General features: G+C 42.3%; 1 protein-coding gene across 1 annotated transcript; it reads right to left on the minus strand.

The window, feature by feature from the left end:
• Positions 1 to 744: 744 nt before the first annotated feature.
• Positions 745 to 5,787, minus strand: krt5 (keratin 5). Its single transcript, XM_073471107.1, has 9 exons — positions 5,158 to 5,787; positions 3,395 to 3,603; positions 3,228 to 3,288; positions 3,019 to 3,114; positions 2,737 to 2,901; positions 2,498 to 2,623; positions 2,141 to 2,361; positions 1,941 to 2,026; positions 745 to 1,769 (listed from the first exon to the last, which is right to left on the minus strand). Exons 1-9 carry the CDS (start codon positions 5,683 to 5,685, stop codon positions 1,558 to 1,560), a joined length of 1,704 nt encoding a protein of 567 aa, XP_073327208.1. The 5' UTR covers positions 5,686 to 5,787; the 3' UTR covers positions 745 to 1,557.
• Between the last annotated feature and the right edge of the window lie 14,130 nt (positions 5,788 to 19,917).

The raw sequence follows: 19,917 nt of genomic DNA on the forward strand, positions 1-19,917 counted from the left end.
TTTTTAGCGGACTGTTTAGTAAGTTTGTTACTAGCGTTACAGTTTCCTGTTTCAAAATGGCCTCCTAGCCAAAACCAAGCACCTCCTTGCACTCCTCCTACCTTGCAGTCAGCCATCATTATGAGTGTTTATTCGTCCAATGCGGTGCAGTGCATTCTGGTTGTTGTAGGTTTTAAAGACCAAAAGATAACCAAAACTCTCTCCTACATTGACAGCTTAGTTTTATCCAGGAGTGAAATGCTCCTTTAAAGACGCACTATGTAGTTTTGGAGAAGAAACTCAAACTCATAATTTTAAGATTTACAATATTAATGAGGTAATAATACAAACTCAGAACTATTTATTTTTCCATAAGTGAATAAACAAGCTGTTCTCAGAAGAAAATAAGGTCCCAGAACACTGTTTGAAGCTAGAAAGGTGGCAGGGTCCGCCACATATAGACAAAGTAAAACAGGATGAAACTGTGTTGTCCTTTAAGGTCAGTTTGTTTGTTCAGTCATGAAAACAAATAGAGTTTGATTATTTAGTTGTATGCACATGGAGCTTCTTTAAGTTGAAGGATTCTGCCCCTCCGTCTCTCTCACATTTGATTGGAGACATTATGCCCTGTATGTATCCGAGCAACTACCTCTGAGCTCATATAACTTATTAAATTCTATTTCTCTTATGGTCTGTTTCTTCATCACTGACAATCAATAATAACACACACCATTCATCAAAAAGAAGAGACACAAACTGCCTGAATGAATATGAAATCAGATTTATTCCAAACGTGTTGATGGTACAAGTGCACAATAAATCTGGTAGTCAGCCTTATCCATGTTTCTTTGTAATTCAGAGTTAAAATGGAAGTAAAGCAAAACACCATTTATATGCTGGAGAGCTCATTTTCTCTCAGAGCAGGAGAAGAAAAAGAGGATCCCAAAGATGAAATATGAAAGTGTTATATGTGGCTGCTTTTGATGATGTCACAATGCACAACAAGATGACGGATGTGAGACAACAGAAGAGACTTGACAGAAAAGAGGAGCTGACACTTAATGGTTGCCTGTCGTGTATGATTTATAAATGCAAGACAACATCAGGACCTCCCGCTGTGCGAATCTTAGAGCTGCAGTTGTCATTTTGTGTGCAATGATTGTTGCTTGGTAAGGATTCTCTGTCATGACACTACAAGTATCCTCCTGTCTGCACGACAGCACATCCAGCAACCAAAAGACAGCCAGGCTGACTGATGAAAGGAAGAGAGGACTGACTCACATCTCTGCTGCTCTTTGTTTTTACTCTGGTAATCTCTCTGCCTTGACTTGTGTTTAGATGTAATCTCTGACTCTCTGTAGGTATGTGGTGCCAAAGAGGGAGCAGCAACACCTGAACCATTAACATGGATCTGCCAGCTGTAAATGGCCAAATGCAAATGTTTCTGAGGCTGCTGCAGGGAGAGGGGTGGTGGGCTCATAGAAGCCACTCTCATATGAGTGGGGGAGAGGGGAGGGGCAAGAGAAGGAGAACGAAATGAGGGAAGAAAGTGAATAGAGAGAAAGACAGCTGGCGTTTTTAGTAACGGCGACTGCTGCTGCTGCTGGAGCTCATTCTCATGCTGCTGCTGCTGCCGCCGCCACCGCCATAGCTGCCGCCATAGCCGATGCTCATGCCGCCGCCGCCGCCGCTGCCATAGCTGCTGCTCATGCCGCCGCCGCCAAAGCCGCTGCTCACGCCGCCGCCGTAGCTGCTCATGCTAATTCCACCGCCACCACCGCTGCCATAGCCTGTTGAAGAGAATAAAACGTTTTCAGAGGAGATGGCCAGAATTTAAATTTCTCTGTATCTTAAGCTCTTTTATTTTATCAAAACTTGATAACCAAACTGATTTCAGTTGTTATATGTTCATGAATATCTTAGAAATGACTTGAACTGCAAAAATATCATTTAATACATACCGAAGCCGCCGCCGCCGCCGCCGCCGCCACCGCCGCTTGAGCTCTGTTGTACGTGGATGGTTGCAGTTGCACCGCCGCTTGAAATTCTGCAGAGAGTTACATAAAAGAACAATTTTAGCTACTGATGCTGCTGTCTGCACAATGTGATGCTGTGCACTTTCTCACTGTGTCTCAGGCATCCAAAGTAGCTAAGCTTTTACCTGGATTCCTCTCCTTCCAGAAGCTTCTTGTATGTGGCGATCTCAATGTCCAGAGCCAATTTGACGTTCATGAGCTCCTGGTACTCGCGGACCTGGCGGGCCATGTCCTGTTTGGCTCTCTGCAGGGCCTCTTCCAAGTCCCTGATGCGAGCCTTGGCGTCCTTCACAGCCAACTCACCGCGCTCCTCAGCCTCAGCGATCTGGGCCTCCAGGTTGGCACGCTGGGGGGTTGAAAAGTAAGCAGAAGCTTCAGAAGTGATATTCCTCATTCACCATGCCTTCTACATGTTCATGTTCTGGCTTTTGACATGCATTCAGTCTACAATTGAATTCAACTGAAGGTTATTCAGGTGTTACCTGTCCCTTGACTGCCTCAATCTCATTCTGGAGACGGCTAATCATGCGGTTGAGCTCAGCAATCTCATTCTTGGTGTTGCGAAGGTCATCTCCGGCCGCGCCTGCAGACGTCTGCATCTCCTGGTACTGAAAGAATAAGATTAGAAATAAGTGTCGTTACAAATTCCACAAAGAATCCGCACGTCCACTTTGACGTGACATTGCATGATGTGGTGAGATTACTTTCTCTCTCTACCTACCTTCTGCTGATACCAGGTCTCAGCTTCAGCACGGCTATTTGCGGCGATTTGTTCATACTGAGCCTTGACTTCGGCCACAATGGAGTCCATGTCCAGGTTGCGGCTGTTGTCCATCTCCACAATGACTGAGGTGTCCTTGATCTGTCCCTGGAGTTCACGCAGTTCCTGCACAAGAGATGAATGTTGTTTTTAAAAATGACATTGAAATGAGGAAGTGTTTCCCTGAAGTGAGAGTGAAGAAAATGGACGTATTAATACTGAGGTGAGGTTCATTTTTCTTACCGCCTCATAGACAGCTCTGAGGAAGTTGATCTCATCCTGAAGGGCGTCAACTTTGGCCTCCAGCTCAACCTTGTTCATGTAGGCGCCATCTACATCCTGAAATTAGAGAAGAAGGAAGTGGTCGGCATTGGTAATGGGCAATAATACATTCCACTGTTGTTAATGACAAGGTGGAGTGACAGGTGTTATAATCGCAGATCCATTCTCACCTTCTTGAGGAGCACAAACTCATTCTCCACGGTAGCACGCTTGTTGATTTCATCTTCATATCTGAGACAAACAGGAGAAAAGACAATAAGGAAAAGGAAAAGCCGCGGGTATCATCTAGTATCGGTTGGATGCTTTGCTGTGGTTTCCTGTGCTGGCATGAACTCACTTGTTCTTGAAGTCCTCAACCAGTCCCTGCATGTTCCTCAGCTCTCCCTCCAGCTTGACTTTCTCGTTGCCGAGCCCGTCCAGCTGCCTGCGCAGGTTGGCGATGTAGGCCTCGAACATGCCGTCAATGTTGGAGCGGGTGGTGGTCTGATCCTGCAGCAGGCTCCACTTGGTCTCCAGCATTTTGTTCTGCTGCTCCAGGAAGCGCACCTAAAAGGTAAAATCATGTGCCCGGTTTAGATCCACTGTCACTCAAGGAGAGGTATCACTTTGAATAAGAAATTAAGCAAATTTTGTAACAATGCATCATTAGAACAACATTATATACTGGAAATACTTCATATCTAAAGATTTGTTTGCTTGTTGGCAATGTCTGTTTTCATATTATCACTTTGATTAAACTACAAATAAAAAAAAGGCAAATAAGTAGATTACATTTGTTGTTCCTCTTCTTCATGATTGGGCACGCTCGCTCTGAGGTAACAAAAGATGTTTGTCTTCTCTGTTTTACTTTCCTCAGGATCCATTGAGCCACACCTCTGTGTGACTTTCCCACACAAGAAGCAACAATATTGGCAGCTGCTGTTTTAAAATGCTTCTCGGGGCAGGGACGTTCTAATGAACTGAACTGAGCTCCAATCATTTTTTCTGAGAGCATCTGACACGATCCTGACTAACATGTTTCAAAGACTATACAGTGCCCCCTATAGAAGGTGGGGCCCATCACTCCATTTTTGTGTGTGCATGTGTGTCTGTAAGCTTTTGCCACACCTTAGCCTAGCCCCTCCCTTGGCATTACCGCTCCCTCGCCTCCAGGATGCATACCTTCACTGAGTGAACTTGCCTGCCACAGCCCTCAGTAATTATTGCTACACGCCTGAAGCGATTAACATTCACAAGAAGTCTAGATGTTAGGAAGTCTACTAGGGATCAGATCACCCGTGTGAAGACACATGAGGTGTGGTACGCACACACTGCAGAAAGTGCTAACTGAGCATTTTGTCTTGCACGGTGCGGTTAACTCGTTGTTCGTTTGCCTGAGAGAAAAGGCCCCTCATCGTCTTCACCAGGTCTTTAATTATGCATGACAGTGTAGATGCATGAATTAAAAAAACTTCAAGTGTTACGCGATGCATTGCAAATAGTTAAGATGGGGTCCACTTTCTGCAGCACCACTGGAGGCTTGTGAGTCCTTGCTGCCATGGGAATAGGTGATAACCTGATCCCTTCTTCCTCTCATACTGTGAGCGTGGAGTCACTGGATACGACCACTCTAATGTTTCCTGCCTCTCTTTCGGCACCGAGACAGCTGGCAAGGGGCCAATCATGTCCATGGTGAAGTGGACGGAGCAGCGGTCTGCTGTCAGATTGAGTGAAGGTGCAAGTATTGGTTTGAAAGGAGACTTTTGTTCAACTGAGGACATTATAGTCAAACTAATAATGCTGCACTTGGTGGCATTAGTTCTCAGAGTTAAGTCTAGCTATGCCCTGACCGCGCACAGTATTCAGGTTTGGATCAGTTGCTGTGTAATATTTAATGAGCCCAGGTGGCCCTTTAGAGGCAGGTTGTTGCAGCTATTCACGCTTACACAAACCAATGAACTCTACTGTCAGTGCATCCCCCATCTATGATTTCACACAACAGCTACTCAAGTATATCAATGTCACAGTGAATTTATAGTCAGATATAAGGTTTTCGATATTCTTATGAAATGATGTGAAACATATCGGAAGCTTTTTCAGTAGCTTAAAAAGGTCACTCACCTTGTCAATGAAGCTTGCGAAGCGGTTGTTCAGGGTCTTGATCTGCTCTTTCTCTTGGGTACGGACAGTGTTGATCATGGGGTCGATATCAACGTTCACGGGGGCCAGCAGGCTCTGGTTGACTTGGACGTTTGCGATCTGAGGCACTATCATACCTCCACCGCCACCGAAACCACCGAGACCACCACCGAAACCACCGCCGAAACCACCACCACCACCACCGCCAGCACCGTAAGCAGAACCAAAACCACCTCCACCTCCACCTCCACCGCCACCCATTGAATAGCTAAAACTAGAACCACCACCACCACCACCACCACTTCTTGCCATAAACATTGAGCCACCGGATGGCATTGACATCCTCGAACCTACAATTGCAGATTGGGAAGAAAATGATCTTCCTCCTCCTCCTCCTCCTCCTGAAGCTCTGAAACTACCACCACTGCCAAAACCAAAACTGCCACTTCCACCTCCACCACCGCTTGACCTGACAGTTTTTGTCACGCTCATAGAAGATCTGGACGTCATGGCTGGTTTGTTTCCTCTGACAGGGAAAGATTCAGAGAGAAAAGGGGGAGCAGAAAGATAGAGAGGTCTGGCAGAGCACACAAAGAGGAGAGTCAAGTCCCTCTAAGTATCTTCTACCTGTCCACGATGGACTTTTATTTGCCTCAAACTGCGGAGGAGGACCCAATGAGCTCCACCTCCACTGCACCTCCCCCTCAACCCTCCTCCAATTACCTGGAGCCTGGAAGGGTGCACCTGTGGGCAGGTAGGTTGGCTTGGAGCAGCTCAGCCTGTCAGACAGGTAAGAGTGCCACCTCTGTAAAGCGATCGGGGCTCGGCACACCCATGTTTCTTGCAGAGGAATGGCATCTGAGCCTGGGAGGAAAGACATGTTGGCAAAGACAACTCAACTTGCTGGGGGCTCTATGAGAGTTTTGGGTGATTGGAGGGGGGGAGGGTGGTTTAGGGGCCTATACACTCACCGTATGAATACCTAGAGGTTCAACTAAAACTTACATAAGTAAAATCTCTCTGGATGTTTTTTGTAAGTTGACCCTGCATATGAATGTATGCATGTAAATACATTGTATGTGTGCGTTTATGCACAGATTCCTAAAAACTAAACAAAAAAAACTGACCACACCACATTAAAATTGTCCCACATGGAAAAACCATCTGACTTTGTTCTTAAAGGAAAAGTTCTCCACAACTGAAAATGTTGTCAATGTGTACTCACACCTGTTCTGATGGAAAGTCAGGTGGAGTTTTGTAGTACACAAAACATTTCTGCAGCTTCACAGCTAAACAACATTCTCCTAAACAACTGAAGTAGATGGAAACTTGTTTCAAAATGTAAAAAAAGAAATGAAAAATCATAAAATTGGTCCATTCAGCTTGTCTGGATGTTGAAAAAAAGGCTAAAAGTGTTGAATGACGTGTAAGATTATTTGTGGGGAGATTCATACTCTACATTCTCTTGGAGTGCTCCCAGTCTCTGATCACAGAATTCATAAAAAAACAAAAACAATAAAATACAATAAATATAAATGCTGCCAGCCAAATAATCATGATCACAGAGTTCAATAAAATAAGCTTGATTTGGGATACAAAAAAAAATGAAAATAACAACACAACAGTGATGCAAGAACACTGTTTCGCTCCAGAAATGTTGCTGTTTTATTGAATGTATTATAAAACAACTGTGAGCACTTCTATTGTATCGGAATGAGGCAGAAATCTCCAAGACCGATACATTAAAGGGTAACTCCCCCAATTTTACACATTCAAGTGTGTTTACAGGTGTTGGAGAGTACTATTGTATATGTTAAAAAGGAGCATAAAGCCTTTTGTGGCTCCAGAGGAAGCTGCATGGAACCTGATTAATTGCCTACATTACCCATAATGCAACTAAACGTCTGAGTGGCATCACTGGAGACAATTTAACAGATTACATGCAGCGTCTTCTGGAGCCACAAAAAGCTTTGCACTACCTTTTTTTTACACAAGACCTGTAAACACACTGTAAAGTGGTGGAGTTATCCTTTAAAACCTGGGAAAATCTAACCAAAATGATCTGCATGGCTACATACCACCAAGGACGAGTACAAAAATATTGACTTTTATCATTTGGGTAAATAACCATGCTCTAACATAATCACTGACAGGGAAGAGGCACATGATTATAAAATTAGTTGCATTACATCATATTCTCTCAGATACATATGCAGGAAAACAGACAGTAAGCAGGAAAATGATGAATTGATGGAATTCTTAAAAGGAGTTTTGATCTTATCTGGACTGTTTATGCAGTCAGGGTGACAAAGAGGTGCTGGGTGAGGCACAGTTGACTAAAACTTCCAGATAGAAAAAAAGCAAAGCTCAACTCACTTCAAGTGAAATAGTTGTGGTATTGTTTTTGTAGGTGGGTGGTGGCTTATTTTCACTTTTTAAAACAATGGCACTATCAGCAAAAGTAATTTTAGATATAGTAAAAACATAAAGAGATCGAAATACTTGATAACCCTCATAAGGAAGCCACTTTTGTAGGCAGCAAGCTCTCTGCACAGGATTAGATACACAGAGTAGAGCACATACAGTGAAAATGTCTAAAACTGAATGCCCATTTCAAGGAAAACACAAATTTGTCTGAGAAAATGACACAAATAGCATTTATTTAAGTGAAATCTACTAAGCTGAAAGGCTCCTATAAATTGTTAAGGTACAAGGTGAGTATGAAGTAGATAAATAAAGTGATCTTAAATAATAAATAGGAAAATAACTTCACTGAGAAATTAGTCTGGAATTCATGAGTCCACAATCCTTTTATGTATGTGTCCAGGCCTGCAGCTTGTACGTGCTTGAGGGCACTGTGCATACTATCATCAACACTCATACAACTCTGTCCTTTAGTAGTGTGACATCATCACTACGGTTCGGTAAGTTTCACTACTTGCTAATTGTAGTTTTGTCTCACGTACACTCGGTGCACCTTTTTGAGAGTTTCAACTTTAAAAAGGAAAAGTGCTTTACACTTTGGATCTCTGTTGCATTAATGTCAGCCTACAGCTAAAAGAACACCAGGAGTTAAAAGCAGAAACCATATTTCTTATTCTGTCAGACATGAAACTGTGGATGCCTGTTGAAACACATCCTTACAACTCTGGTTTAGGTGTTGGCACCACTGAGTCACACCCAGAAAAAAAGTGCTTCCAGTACTTCTCTCTTCTTTTTAACATTGTCTTGTGTAAGGACATACGCAACATAATGTATGTTTATGAATCTGTGCATTGGTTGAACACGTTTTGAGGAAACACCAAAAATATGTTCATATCGGCAAGTGCTTACAGTTAACGGTGTTTGCAGGTGCATCTGCTGTTGTTTTTCTGACTATGTTCACACATCAACTCAAGCACAGCTTATGTACGGTCAAAGCTGGGCAAGAAAACCCACTTGATTGTGGTTGAGGAAAGATTATAGAGGAAAAATTGCATTGTTTCGCCATTAATGAGAGGAACTATCAAACATGATCAGCTACCGTTACTATCCACCATCACAGTGACGAGGCTGTGCAACATGTATCCATAGCAACACCAAGGCCATCTCAGCCCTGATCACTCCCAACCTGTCAAATACAGCAGCCTGGTCAGTTCACTTCTACGCTTCTGAGTTTGACACTGTACCCATCTGATATCATTTCTGGAGATGACACTTTAGTGTGTCGTATAAAGAGCAAGAAATGAATACTGTGCTTAAGTTTTCTCTGGAAACAAAATATATGACAAGCTCATAAAACATATAGATTCAATTACCAAATGGTTTAGACAAATATGGCTCGTACAAATAATTGACTGGCAGGAGATGAATTGTCAACATTTTGATAATCATTAAAGTCATTATTCATGCAAAAATGACACTTTATGGTTCTGCTTTCTTAATTGGGAAGATCTGATGCTTTTTCTTAAAATATTTTTTTACATTATTTTCAATAATCTTGAAAAAAATGTCTGAATTGAGTACCTCAATTTGAATACTTTATGCACATTTCCCTGATAATACAAATAACTTTCATTTTTTGTTGATTCTGGCGGCCCCTGTGGACAAAAGTGGTATGAACACCACACCACACTGATCTCACTGATGGTCTGTTACATGGCTACTATTTTTAAAGCGTGGTATTCGTCTGACTTCTGCACCATATAACTAAAGATTTAAATGTCCATGATTTATATTTGATGTAGAAAAGCTTTTAAACATTTATGTGCACATTTCTTCTTCATACACAGTACCTATATGAGGAACAGATCTCTACTGCAAAAACACTAATTGATGTGTCAAACACTAGGGCCTCACCCTATCAAATTTCTGCCCTTTTCATAAAAACTGACAGTCATCACAATGAAGATCATTACTTTTAACTGAAAGCACCATTCCTTAAAGGCAGTGGCACCCACCAATCTGGTACAGGATTATATTTGATCTCACATGATATGACGGATGACATTTCAGGCGTTCTAGTCGGTGCATGTAGAGGAATGTTCACAAGCTCATTCACTATGTGAGAACCGACCTCGAGATGGGAGTTTACTCCACTGAAACTTGGCAAGAGGCAGTGCTGAGAAAAGTCAGAGCAATTAAATCAGGATGAGCAGTTGATTCTGACGTGCAAAACCTGCTATTTTCTAGTGTCAATTAGGACAGTGTTTGTATAATATAATGCTGTAATTTGATCCCTCGCTGTATCTGGTTCACATTTCACTGCAACCTGCAGTTTTAAATGTCACATTTTTTCGCTGTTTGTCTCAGCCGGGAAGACGACATCTGTTTAGTCACACGATGTGTGCCACACCTTCGTGGTCAAGTCAGGTGAGTTCAGCTGATTGAGAGACATTTGAGAAGTGTTATCTCAGTTGTACTACACTTGCAATCCACTGGAAAAGTAGCCCTTGTATTGTTGCACCAGGACTTGTTAATGTAAGCCCAAGCTCATTTTACAGTACATAGTTGAATATCTGCAAGCGACTAGCTATTCGTAGAACTGAGTAACAAGTGCTTAGTGTCAACAACAATAAATCTCCACCTGTGTGGAGAAGCATGATTACCCTTCTACTGACAAGTCCTAGTAGGACAATAATATCATTTTAATGTTCAATCATTTTAAGTTTGATAGACATTGAAATATAAAAAGGAAGATTAAAAAATTCCAAAAAAATAATAACCTGGATGAACTGTTGATATAATTTATTAGATATATTAGATATAATTTTGAATACAAAACAATTTTCTTAATACAAAAAAAACACAAAATTTCATCAAAGGCAATTAGTTAAACTAAAACTTCAAAAATAGTTAATCAGCTGTTAGACCTATTTCACAGGCATGTTTGTTGGCACTAAATCCAGTGTTATAGATTCATGGAGGCACAGAGCAGTCAGTCAAACAGCCTTTAACCTCGTACAAGTCCAACATTATGGAAAAGGATACAACATACATCCAATACTAAAGCACAAGCAGTGTCAGAGAAAAGCAATTTCAGACTGCTCAGGTGCAAAAATGTGCAAAAATGCACTCCTGGCAGACATTATTTTTCTATGAATTTGAAGTGTTTAAGTGTGCCGCCATCTACCTGTGACAGAATGTTCTGATCAGTCAAAGACATAATGATTTTTTTTTTTAAAAATACGATGGGGTGTATTGTTACGAGCTAGCTTGCTTGCTAGCTAGCTTTCCCACAGGAGATGGGAATGTGACGTCATCAACAGCCGATCGGCCATTTTCAGAAGATATTTTAGCCGACACCTTTGCCACCCATCTAGCTAGATAGTCAGCAAGGTCTCATCCTGTTCAACTTGGTGTTCAACTAGATAAACTTCAACACACATGATCAGTAAACACTGCTACAGCCAACTGTACAACTAATAATTAGACCATACTAAGTCCGACCTGATGAGTGAGTGAGTGCAGGACAAAGAGTAAATGTGGGACTACAGTTTCAGTGTATTCTCACTTTTTGATACAGTAGATGGATGGAGAGAGATATATAAGACATTTTACTAGTTACTTACGTTTATCTACATGGGTAAGAGAGCCAACTGTTGGCTGTTGGAATCAAAAAGAACTGCTGAACCAACACAAAACACTTCACATTGAGAAAGATATGAAACATGAAATGTTGCCGTATGAAGTCAGACACAAAGGTAGGCGAATGTAATTTGTTTCATTTTGCTAAATAGTGGTAGAATAACTATGAATGATTAACTGGTGTTTTGTTAGCATTCAGTTAGCCTAGCATTAGCTAACCCTATCCAATCAATTAACCTCAATTCTGTAATTTATCACTTATTTTCCTTTGTCAAGAGCTTCTCTTATGGGCATTTGTCTTTCATATGTTCTTCATACAGTTATGATGCTTAACAATTGACAGGTGACAAATGAGCAGTGACAGTGACAGATAATGACAGCTAGTACGCTACCCTTCAATGCATATAAAATGTCATCACTTCATCATTTTCATAATTAGCATATGAGTTCTTGAGTTATGCCAAAAACATGTATTGTGAGGTCAAAGTGACCTGGACTGTTAAGCTTTAACCATCATTTGATCCTTGATACCAAGAGGACATTGCCACATGAATAGGTGGCGTGAGTAATAAATGTGTGCAATTGTGTAAACCAATGCCGAAACATGAGCATATACTCTCACAAATATGCACTAAATACGGAAGTAACAGGCTAACTAAACTATTGTCCTAACAATAGGCTACACATCCAGAGGCAGCTGATGGCTAAAGCTAGCAAAGGTGCCTTGTGTCACGCACAGAAGGTCTGCCTCAGAGACTGGCGGATGTCAGTTTGGACAGCTGGAGTTGCGAGGCTGAGGAGTTCCTGCGATAATTACAGATTCACGTGTGACCACAGTTATACGTATGTGTTATAAATACAACAAGAAATGTTCCCAACCGAAGGATTAGAAGAAGTGCTTGGATCTGTCTCTTTTTTGAGTGTTTTATTATGAAAATTAACCAGACGTTATGTTGTTGTTTTGGTGTGTGACTTCCTGTCTGCTCTGTGCTGAATTCGGCTGAAATGATGCACCGTGCTCCGGCATCCGGCAGAAATAGAAGCCTTGCGTATCTGCTACAGAAGGGTCCGGACTGCCGGAGCTGCAACGGAGTAGATACGCAACGCAGCGGAGCCAGTGGAAGAACAAGCATAGACTAGACTGAAACCTATCAGCTCTGCTGCCGTGGTGGAGCGGAGACGGACCGAACACGGATCTGGTGGAATTTAGGGGTTAGTTTGGTGAAAGAGAGAAATTTCAATTCAAACGGTGTATGGTTGTATTTGGTTTAGTGAGGAAAATAGGCATACAAATATTTCCTTTCTTGACATTCTGTGAGTTTGGATAGCTTTCCACCCATCTTTTTTCATCAGAGAAACGTACAAGACATCTACAACATCGGTAACTACAAAGGCACCATTGTTTTATCTCCAATGAAGCTTCTACGCATAAATTTCTCTAAAAAAAAAATGCAAAAATGGGGCCTGAATAAACAGGTTCACTATTTACATGTAAGGACACAAACAAAGCAAACATGACTTACTGGAAGCTTGTTTATTAGCTTATCTTCTGTCTGCAGGGAAACATTGCTTAGGCGTAACAAAATAATCCTGACTCCCTTCAAGTCTGAACTAAGCCTAACTGACAATGTTTTCCAGATTCTTACTGAACACAAAAGAGCTGAATACGAATCAAGTTTGCACTGCATTTACCTCAACTAACCATTAGGAACAGCTTTATTTATTCCTATACTACCATGGCGATTGCATTTGTTTTGAGATGTCGTGGTGCATGTAATTGGTGCCATCATTAAACCAAGCACAGCAACCAATAAACACTTCAAATAACTGAAGATAGAATCTCTCTCATTTCTTCCACTTGTGAATTCATCATCCGACTGTTACTTGGTGGGTGTTGCCAGTTTATTCTTGTAGAAATATGTAAGCTTGTACGTTGTTTATCTGCATAAGCCTCCTCTAGGCAATACACTGAAGGTCAAACCGCGGAACTTGGTTTACAGCAGCATCTAAAGAGCACGACATGTTTGAACATTGCGTTAGTCCAACTGAAGTTTTCTGTCTCCACCTATGTTATGCTCTGGTGGAGTTTAAATGACAGATGCCATTCAATGATAAAACACTTTGACTTTTAAATGTCATTCTTTCAGTCTGAATCTTCCTTTTTAAGCACAGACAGACTGTTCCTTCACTTTATAAACTGTCCCACTAAGCTCTTGAGAGTCAGTGCACTCAGAGTTACAGTAAATACCTGTGATAAAGGTGTGGTGCTGACCGCATCTGCACACAGTTCTACTACTCCCTGTTTCACATAGACGCAAGCTAAAATTACTTTGCTCTACACAAGCATCTACAAGGGAGTGGTATGGGACCAAATCCATCAAGCTAGAGGGGAATTTTACTAGACTGTATGAAAGGATTATAATGGTTGCCACACCTTCACATGAATTAGGACGATTCAGTACAAGGTTAACCACCAAGAGTGCGGCCTTTCCTCTTCTCAGGACCCTCTTTTTCAATTTTATCTCATTTTATGCAGAAAAAAATGAAAACATAGAGATTTGTGCAGGACGGTCCCCATTGATGGCATATGATGCCCAAAATTTAACTCAAGTCCAGCAGTGAAGTTCCTTCAGTTTGTACCGCTCCTCTAATATCAGTGCAGACTGTTAAGGTAGGAGCACAGGTCGCTAATGTCCTGTCTAATGTTAGTTAGAAATATGGACGCTCGGAATTCGTTCACAACTTCATGCTATCAATCAAGTCATGAAATTAAAAAGAACACTGCTTTGTTACCGGCCGCTAACGTTAGCTTTGCTATATAGGCTACCATAAGCAACCCGTGCTCCTACCCTGCCTGTCTGCACTGATATTAGAGGGGTGGTACCAAGTGCAGCAATGCTACTGCTGGACTATTTCGGGTGTTATATGCAATCAAAGGGGGGAATGCAACATTGAAACACGTCAAAATGCCATGCACAAATCAGCAATAAGAATGTTACATTAGCGAGTTAGCTTGTTAGCTACAGAAACATCAGCAAACTGGTTACGATTGTGTTATTGTTGTTACAAGGAAAATGACCATTATACATTGAAAGGAGGGCCATATAGGCCTAACACTTCACCCCACCTCTATCCCAACAAGAATTGGGACAGCCTAAGCTGGACATGAATGTGTGAAACACAGGGGTAGGGCTAAGCAGTAGGGACAAGGGGTGTATTGGGATTGGGCCTTTAACAACTACCCCTTGTAACTCTGTACTGAGGGGGCCAGGGTGGACTCGAAAAGGAGGGGTAGGTGTAGAAGTTGGAAATGGGATTAAGCCCAGATATCTACTTATGTTTATGGGTTACACACTTAAGATCAGTGACTAAACTGGTTTTAAGTATAACTTAACTGGAAATATAATCTCCTCTGTATATTTAAAGTTATATTTCTTGGGGCTAGGTATAAAACACCTTTTTATCTGAGGCGGATGAAAAGAGAGCCAACAAAAATGTGACACTGTCATGCCACTTACAGACTATTTTACATGCGGTCACAGGCGGTAATGCTGCACATAATGACCTTAATACTGCAGAAGTGGCCTTACGGCTTCTTCTGCAGCCATTGTAGCACAAGAAGCATCTGTCAGCATTCCGAAAATGTGCCAATGATCAGGATACACCTTTCTCCAGCACTAATCTTTTGCGACCACACCCAGTACTACAGTAGCCAGAGGGCAAACTGGCACAGCAGAGGCAAAGCTGAACTTATGGTGGCTGTGCAGAACAGGAGACACACCTATTACTTTGCTGCCTTCATTATAGTACAGATCTGTGCACAGGTATGTGTAGCAGGCTTTTTGCATAAAAACAGAACTTTTTTGTGTTCTCTCTCTCTCTCTCTCTCTCTCTCTCTCTCTCTCTCTCTCTCTCTCCGTCTGTGTGCGTGTGTGTGTAAATGGTTAATACATGAGGCCAGCATCAAAGGAGTGACTGTTAATGAGACCTGGGAATGAGGAACCACACCCTGGCAACGATGCCTGCATCATGATTGTACACAGCCAGACAAAATAACGTAAGAACTTCATCGGAAAAGGCCGTCACATCGACGTAATCAAATCTGCAAGAAGCGCTTCAGTCCCTCCCCTGAATGCTGTCTGTTTCTGAGTGTAACGCTTTAATCCAATGGAACCAGGAGTGAGTGGTATTTCTGAGTATAAATGTGTCCCAGTGTGTTTGTGGAAAAACACGGATGCCCACAGCAAATGGATGTTTGTAAAGCAAGTCTGGACTTCACAAGCAGCTACAGCAGCTGATTTAACAAACTAGTGCACTCAAAAACAGACAGGAGGAGTAGGCTCAGGCTTGCCGACTTACAAAGTTTTTTATTTTTACAGCATAAACAATAGCTTAAGTAAAAAAGTAAAGAAAAGATAAAAGGAAATTGTTCACTATGTGTGCTGCTATACTGCTGTGATGTCATCTGTGATTATGTCAGAGAAGCTGGGCTCAGTGGATTCTCGCTGATTTGGATGACAGTTCCGTTGCACTTTTCCATGTTGGAGGCTGCAGCATAATCCCTGAAGGCTGCCTCAATTACCCCTGGAACTGTAAACTGCCACAGTCTGTGTGGTCAAGTCAGCTACAGCAGTCTGTAGCAGTGCGTCAGTGCTGTGGTAACTGACAGGTGACGTTGCAGGGCCTGCCCATCGGCTGTCGGCTAACGTCGAGCCGTCACATATCCCACACTATTAGAAATAGTCGGCCCATGTCAGTGGCTTTTCGGCCGACTCAGCAGAAGTGAGTAGAATCAACGGCGGAACCAATCGATGAGAAAAAGTCACTTTCATTTGCCCTCGGGCCTGTTGCTGTAGTATCCATGATATCACCCATGCAGTGCGGTTTCTCTTTATTTTTCACCTGGGCCTCTTGGCCAGTGTAATTTGAAACTTTCCCACACATATTCTCGATTAGATGTCACAATATAAGCGAGAGTGGCAAGGAAAACGCTGCTTTATTTATGCAGTCCAGAGTCTGCTTGTTTCCCCTTTTCAATGATGAATACAGACTACCACCAACTGATGGTATGGGAAGGTACTTCCTCTCATTCCTCTCAACTCAGGATGTCTGAGGGGCAGGGGTGAAAAAATAAAAAGGGCACTAGCTGTATGCAGTGGGGCACCAGTGAATAGAAAGCGAAGAGAGGGCACTTAACCATGTTTTGTTCTCTGTAAGGGCACCCTAAAGGGCACTTTATCGTGTTTTGTCCACTGGAAGGGCACCCTACAGAGCACTATATCGTGTTTTGTCTACCAAAGGGGCATCCAAGTGGGCACTTTCGTGGCGTTTTTTTCGAACACAAGGGATCCAGGGGGGAACTTGCCTCCCTGTACCCCCTAAGCCAACCCCTACTACTGTAGTTGGCTGTTGGCTGCAGTCTTTGCGGTGTGTTCAAGTGCAGGCTTTTGGCCGAGACACAGGCGACGCAAGGCCTTTGTCGCTGCTTTTCTTTGGTGTCTTGGCCCTTAGATTTGAAGTACAGTAACACCACAGCATGTGAGTGATGAGCACAACAATCTAATCACAGTCTGCACACTGATGAACATCTACGAAAATGTCTCAGATTGTGGTTTTCATTGGTTTCCACACACACAAACTATCATTAAAGGTTTGACAGGCAGGTAGTCTTGCTATACCACATAAAATAACTACAATCACCTGAAGGCATTTGGATGAGTGTGCTCCATATCATAAATCATACTGCATGGCCCAACACTGCATGAACTTTAAAAAGAATGCACACACTAATGAGGGAGATTATTTATTAAGCTGTTCATATAGACAGTGCTTTTGTATGTATGAGTGACATGTAGCCCAGAGATAAGTTGGATTGGGCCTCATCTCCTGTGTACCTGCTCACTCTCAGAGCATGAGGCAGCTTGCCTCAGTACAGCTGTGATATAAAAACTCATCACAGACAGCTGCATAATCAAACTGCTCCCTTATAGCTCAGGCTGCCCTGTGGCCTTGAGTCACCCGTTAGAGTGGTTTGTCACGTACTTTGACGTTCACACTGCGATACCTTTTTTTTCATTTTTCAGTGTCAGTGCAAGTTTGTTACATTTGGCTTATGTCATTGCGTCGCACTGGTTTATTGCCATTCTCTGAAATAGCTGAAGGCAATACTGTATGTGGCGTCCTCAAAGGTGCAGTATGCACACATGCACTCAATGGTACCTTAACTTGAGTCCTAAGACAGTTTTTGGAACAGTTTGAATGAATGTGGTAAGGTGGGTCTGGTGACACTTTTCTGTCATTAAAAGACAATTGCTTGAAGTCTAAAAGTCAGTCACACGAAACCAAATGTGGTTTCATGTGACTTGTGTGCTATCTGAAACAATACTGTGGCATTATGGAGACACTCAGTGAAGATGATTGATGATGCACCCAGAGGCACCCACGCTGCAGCATTAACAAAATATTATGGAAGAGCCTGCAAGCCAGGGTGATAAAGATACATTTATTTTAATAAATGGAACTTGCACACAACGGATTATGGTCTACCTGTGATTAATCATGTGAGCAAACTAAGCTAACCATACTCTAAATTACTGTGTGGCACCTATCCATAACAGTGAAATAGTCAGCCGGCTAAGTATTATCACTAGTGTAAGCCAAAATGGATTGTTTTGTAATTTATCATGCAAGAGACTCTGACAGACCTTCCACCAAAGAAACCATTGGAGAAGAAGGTGAAGGTTAACATTAACCTACATTAGCTGTGCTATATTCTGACTTACTGAATGTAGACGGTTGGTATAAAGCCTGTCATTGGGCACCTTTTCCCCCTCCACCGCTTTCTGTGTGTACTGTTTTCAAAACCCCCATCACTTCATGAAACTACAATAACAACCTCCAAGCTAGCAAGCTACATGCTAAAACTAGCAAGTTACTCTTCAAGTGTTGCAGTGTTGGTGTGCAGATTGCAGTGTTGTAAGAATTGGACACCTGTCGAATTCATACTAAATAGGGGGCAGAATGTCACCAGAGTAAACGTTGATTGCTGATAACTGTAGCTGCTGTTAGCTACAGTAGTGCGCTCAATTAACTGTGCAGCTAGAGCGTTAGTATACTCTGGCCGGACCGGAGCTCGTAGCGTAGGGGGAGACTATCAGACTACCACCTCTTGAGGTACAAACGAGCCACGGGCTAACTGGTTAGCATGCTGACGCAATACAACATTTTCAACATGACACCAAAACTGTTATTTCTTCACACTCTGTTGATAGTTTTAGTTTTTGAATGTTTTTAACAAAAATTAACCTGTTTGTTAATGGCACAAACATAGACAAGCTAGCAGCTTTTACCTTTTCTTTTGCATGGATTTAGTCATTTTAATACCAGGGCTCACCTTCCCATGTGCAAACCAAGTTTCCTCCGACACCTAGGCTGCCCAAGATGACTGTGATTGGTTTCAAGCCACAGCGTTTTTTTCCCCTATACCACAATTACCAGATGAAGTCAGTACTTGATATATATACCAGAATATATTTATATTTTATATTCTTCAAAGTAGCCACCTTTTGCTTTGATGACAGCTTTGCACACTTCTGGCATTCTCTCATTCAGATTCATGAGATAGTCACCTGGAATGGTTTTCAATCAACAGGTGTGCCTCGTCAAGAGTTAATTTGTGGAATTTCTTGCCTTCTTAATGAGATTTGGTTTGAGACCATCAGTTGTGTTGTGCAGAGCTAGGGTTGGTACACAGTTCAATACAGTGAATAGCGCTATTTGACTACTGTTGTAATCCATATTATGGCAAGAACCACTCAGCTTAGTAAAGAGAAATGACAGACCATCATTACTTTAAAACATGAACGTCAGTCAATCTGGAAAATTCCAAGAACTTTAATGTATCCTCAGTCGAGTCGTGAAAAAAATCAAACACATGATGAAACTGGCTCTCATGAGTACTACCCCAGGAGAGGAAGACCAAGAGCTACCTCTGCTGCAGAGGATAAGTTCATTAGAGTTACCAGCCTCAGAAACCAAAAATTACCAGCACCTCAGATTAGAGCCCACATAAATTCTTCAGAGTCCAAGTAGCAGACACATCTCAACATCAACTGTTCAGAGGAGACTGTGTGAATCAGGCCTTCATGGTCGAATTGCTGCAAAGAAGCCACTACTGAGGAAGAACAACAAGAAGAGAAGTGTTTGGGCCAAGAAACACAAGGAATCGACATTAGACCAGTGGAAAGATTTTTGGTTCCACCCGCTGTGTCTTTGTGGGACACAGAAAAGGTGAGCGGATGGTTTCTACATGTGTGGTTCCCACTGTGAAGCATGGAGGAGGAGGTGTGATGGTGTGTGGGTGCTTTGCTGATGACACTGTTGGTGATTTATCCAAAATTCAAGGCACACTTAACCAGCATGGCTACCACAGCATTCTGCAGTGACATGCCATCCCATCTGGTTTGCGCTTAGTGGGACCATCATTTGTTTTTCATGACCCCAAACACACCTCAAGGCTTTGTAATGGCTGTCTGACCAAGAAGGAGGGTGATGGAGTGCTAATTCAGATGACCTGGCCTCCACAATCACCCAACCTAAACCCAATTGAGATGGTTTGGGATGAGTTGGACCGCAGAGTGAAGGCAAAGCAGCCAACAAGTGCTCAGCACCTCTGGG

The sequence above is a fragment of the Pagrus major genome, chromosome 7 (genome assembly GCF_040436345.1).
Source record: "Pagrus major chromosome 7, Pma_NU_1.0".
Taxonomy (NCBI): domain Eukaryota; kingdom Metazoa; phylum Chordata; class Actinopteri; order Spariformes; family Sparidae; genus Pagrus; species Pagrus major.

Excerpts from the sequence above, each read along its gene's own strand:
- krt5 (XM_073471107.1), bottom strand. The coding sequence starts at position 5,685 with ATGACGTCCAGATCTTCTATGAGCGTGACAAAAACTGTCAGGTCAAGC. Across the intron at positions 3,289-3,394 it reads GTTGAGGACTTCAAGAACAA|ATATGAAGATGAAATCAACA; the intron begins GTGAGTTCATGC and ends TGTTTGTCTCAG. Across the intron at positions 3,115-3,227 it reads AGTTTGTGCTCCTCAAGAAG|GATGTAGATGGCGCCTACAT; the intron begins GTGAGAATGGAT and ends CTCTAATTTCAG.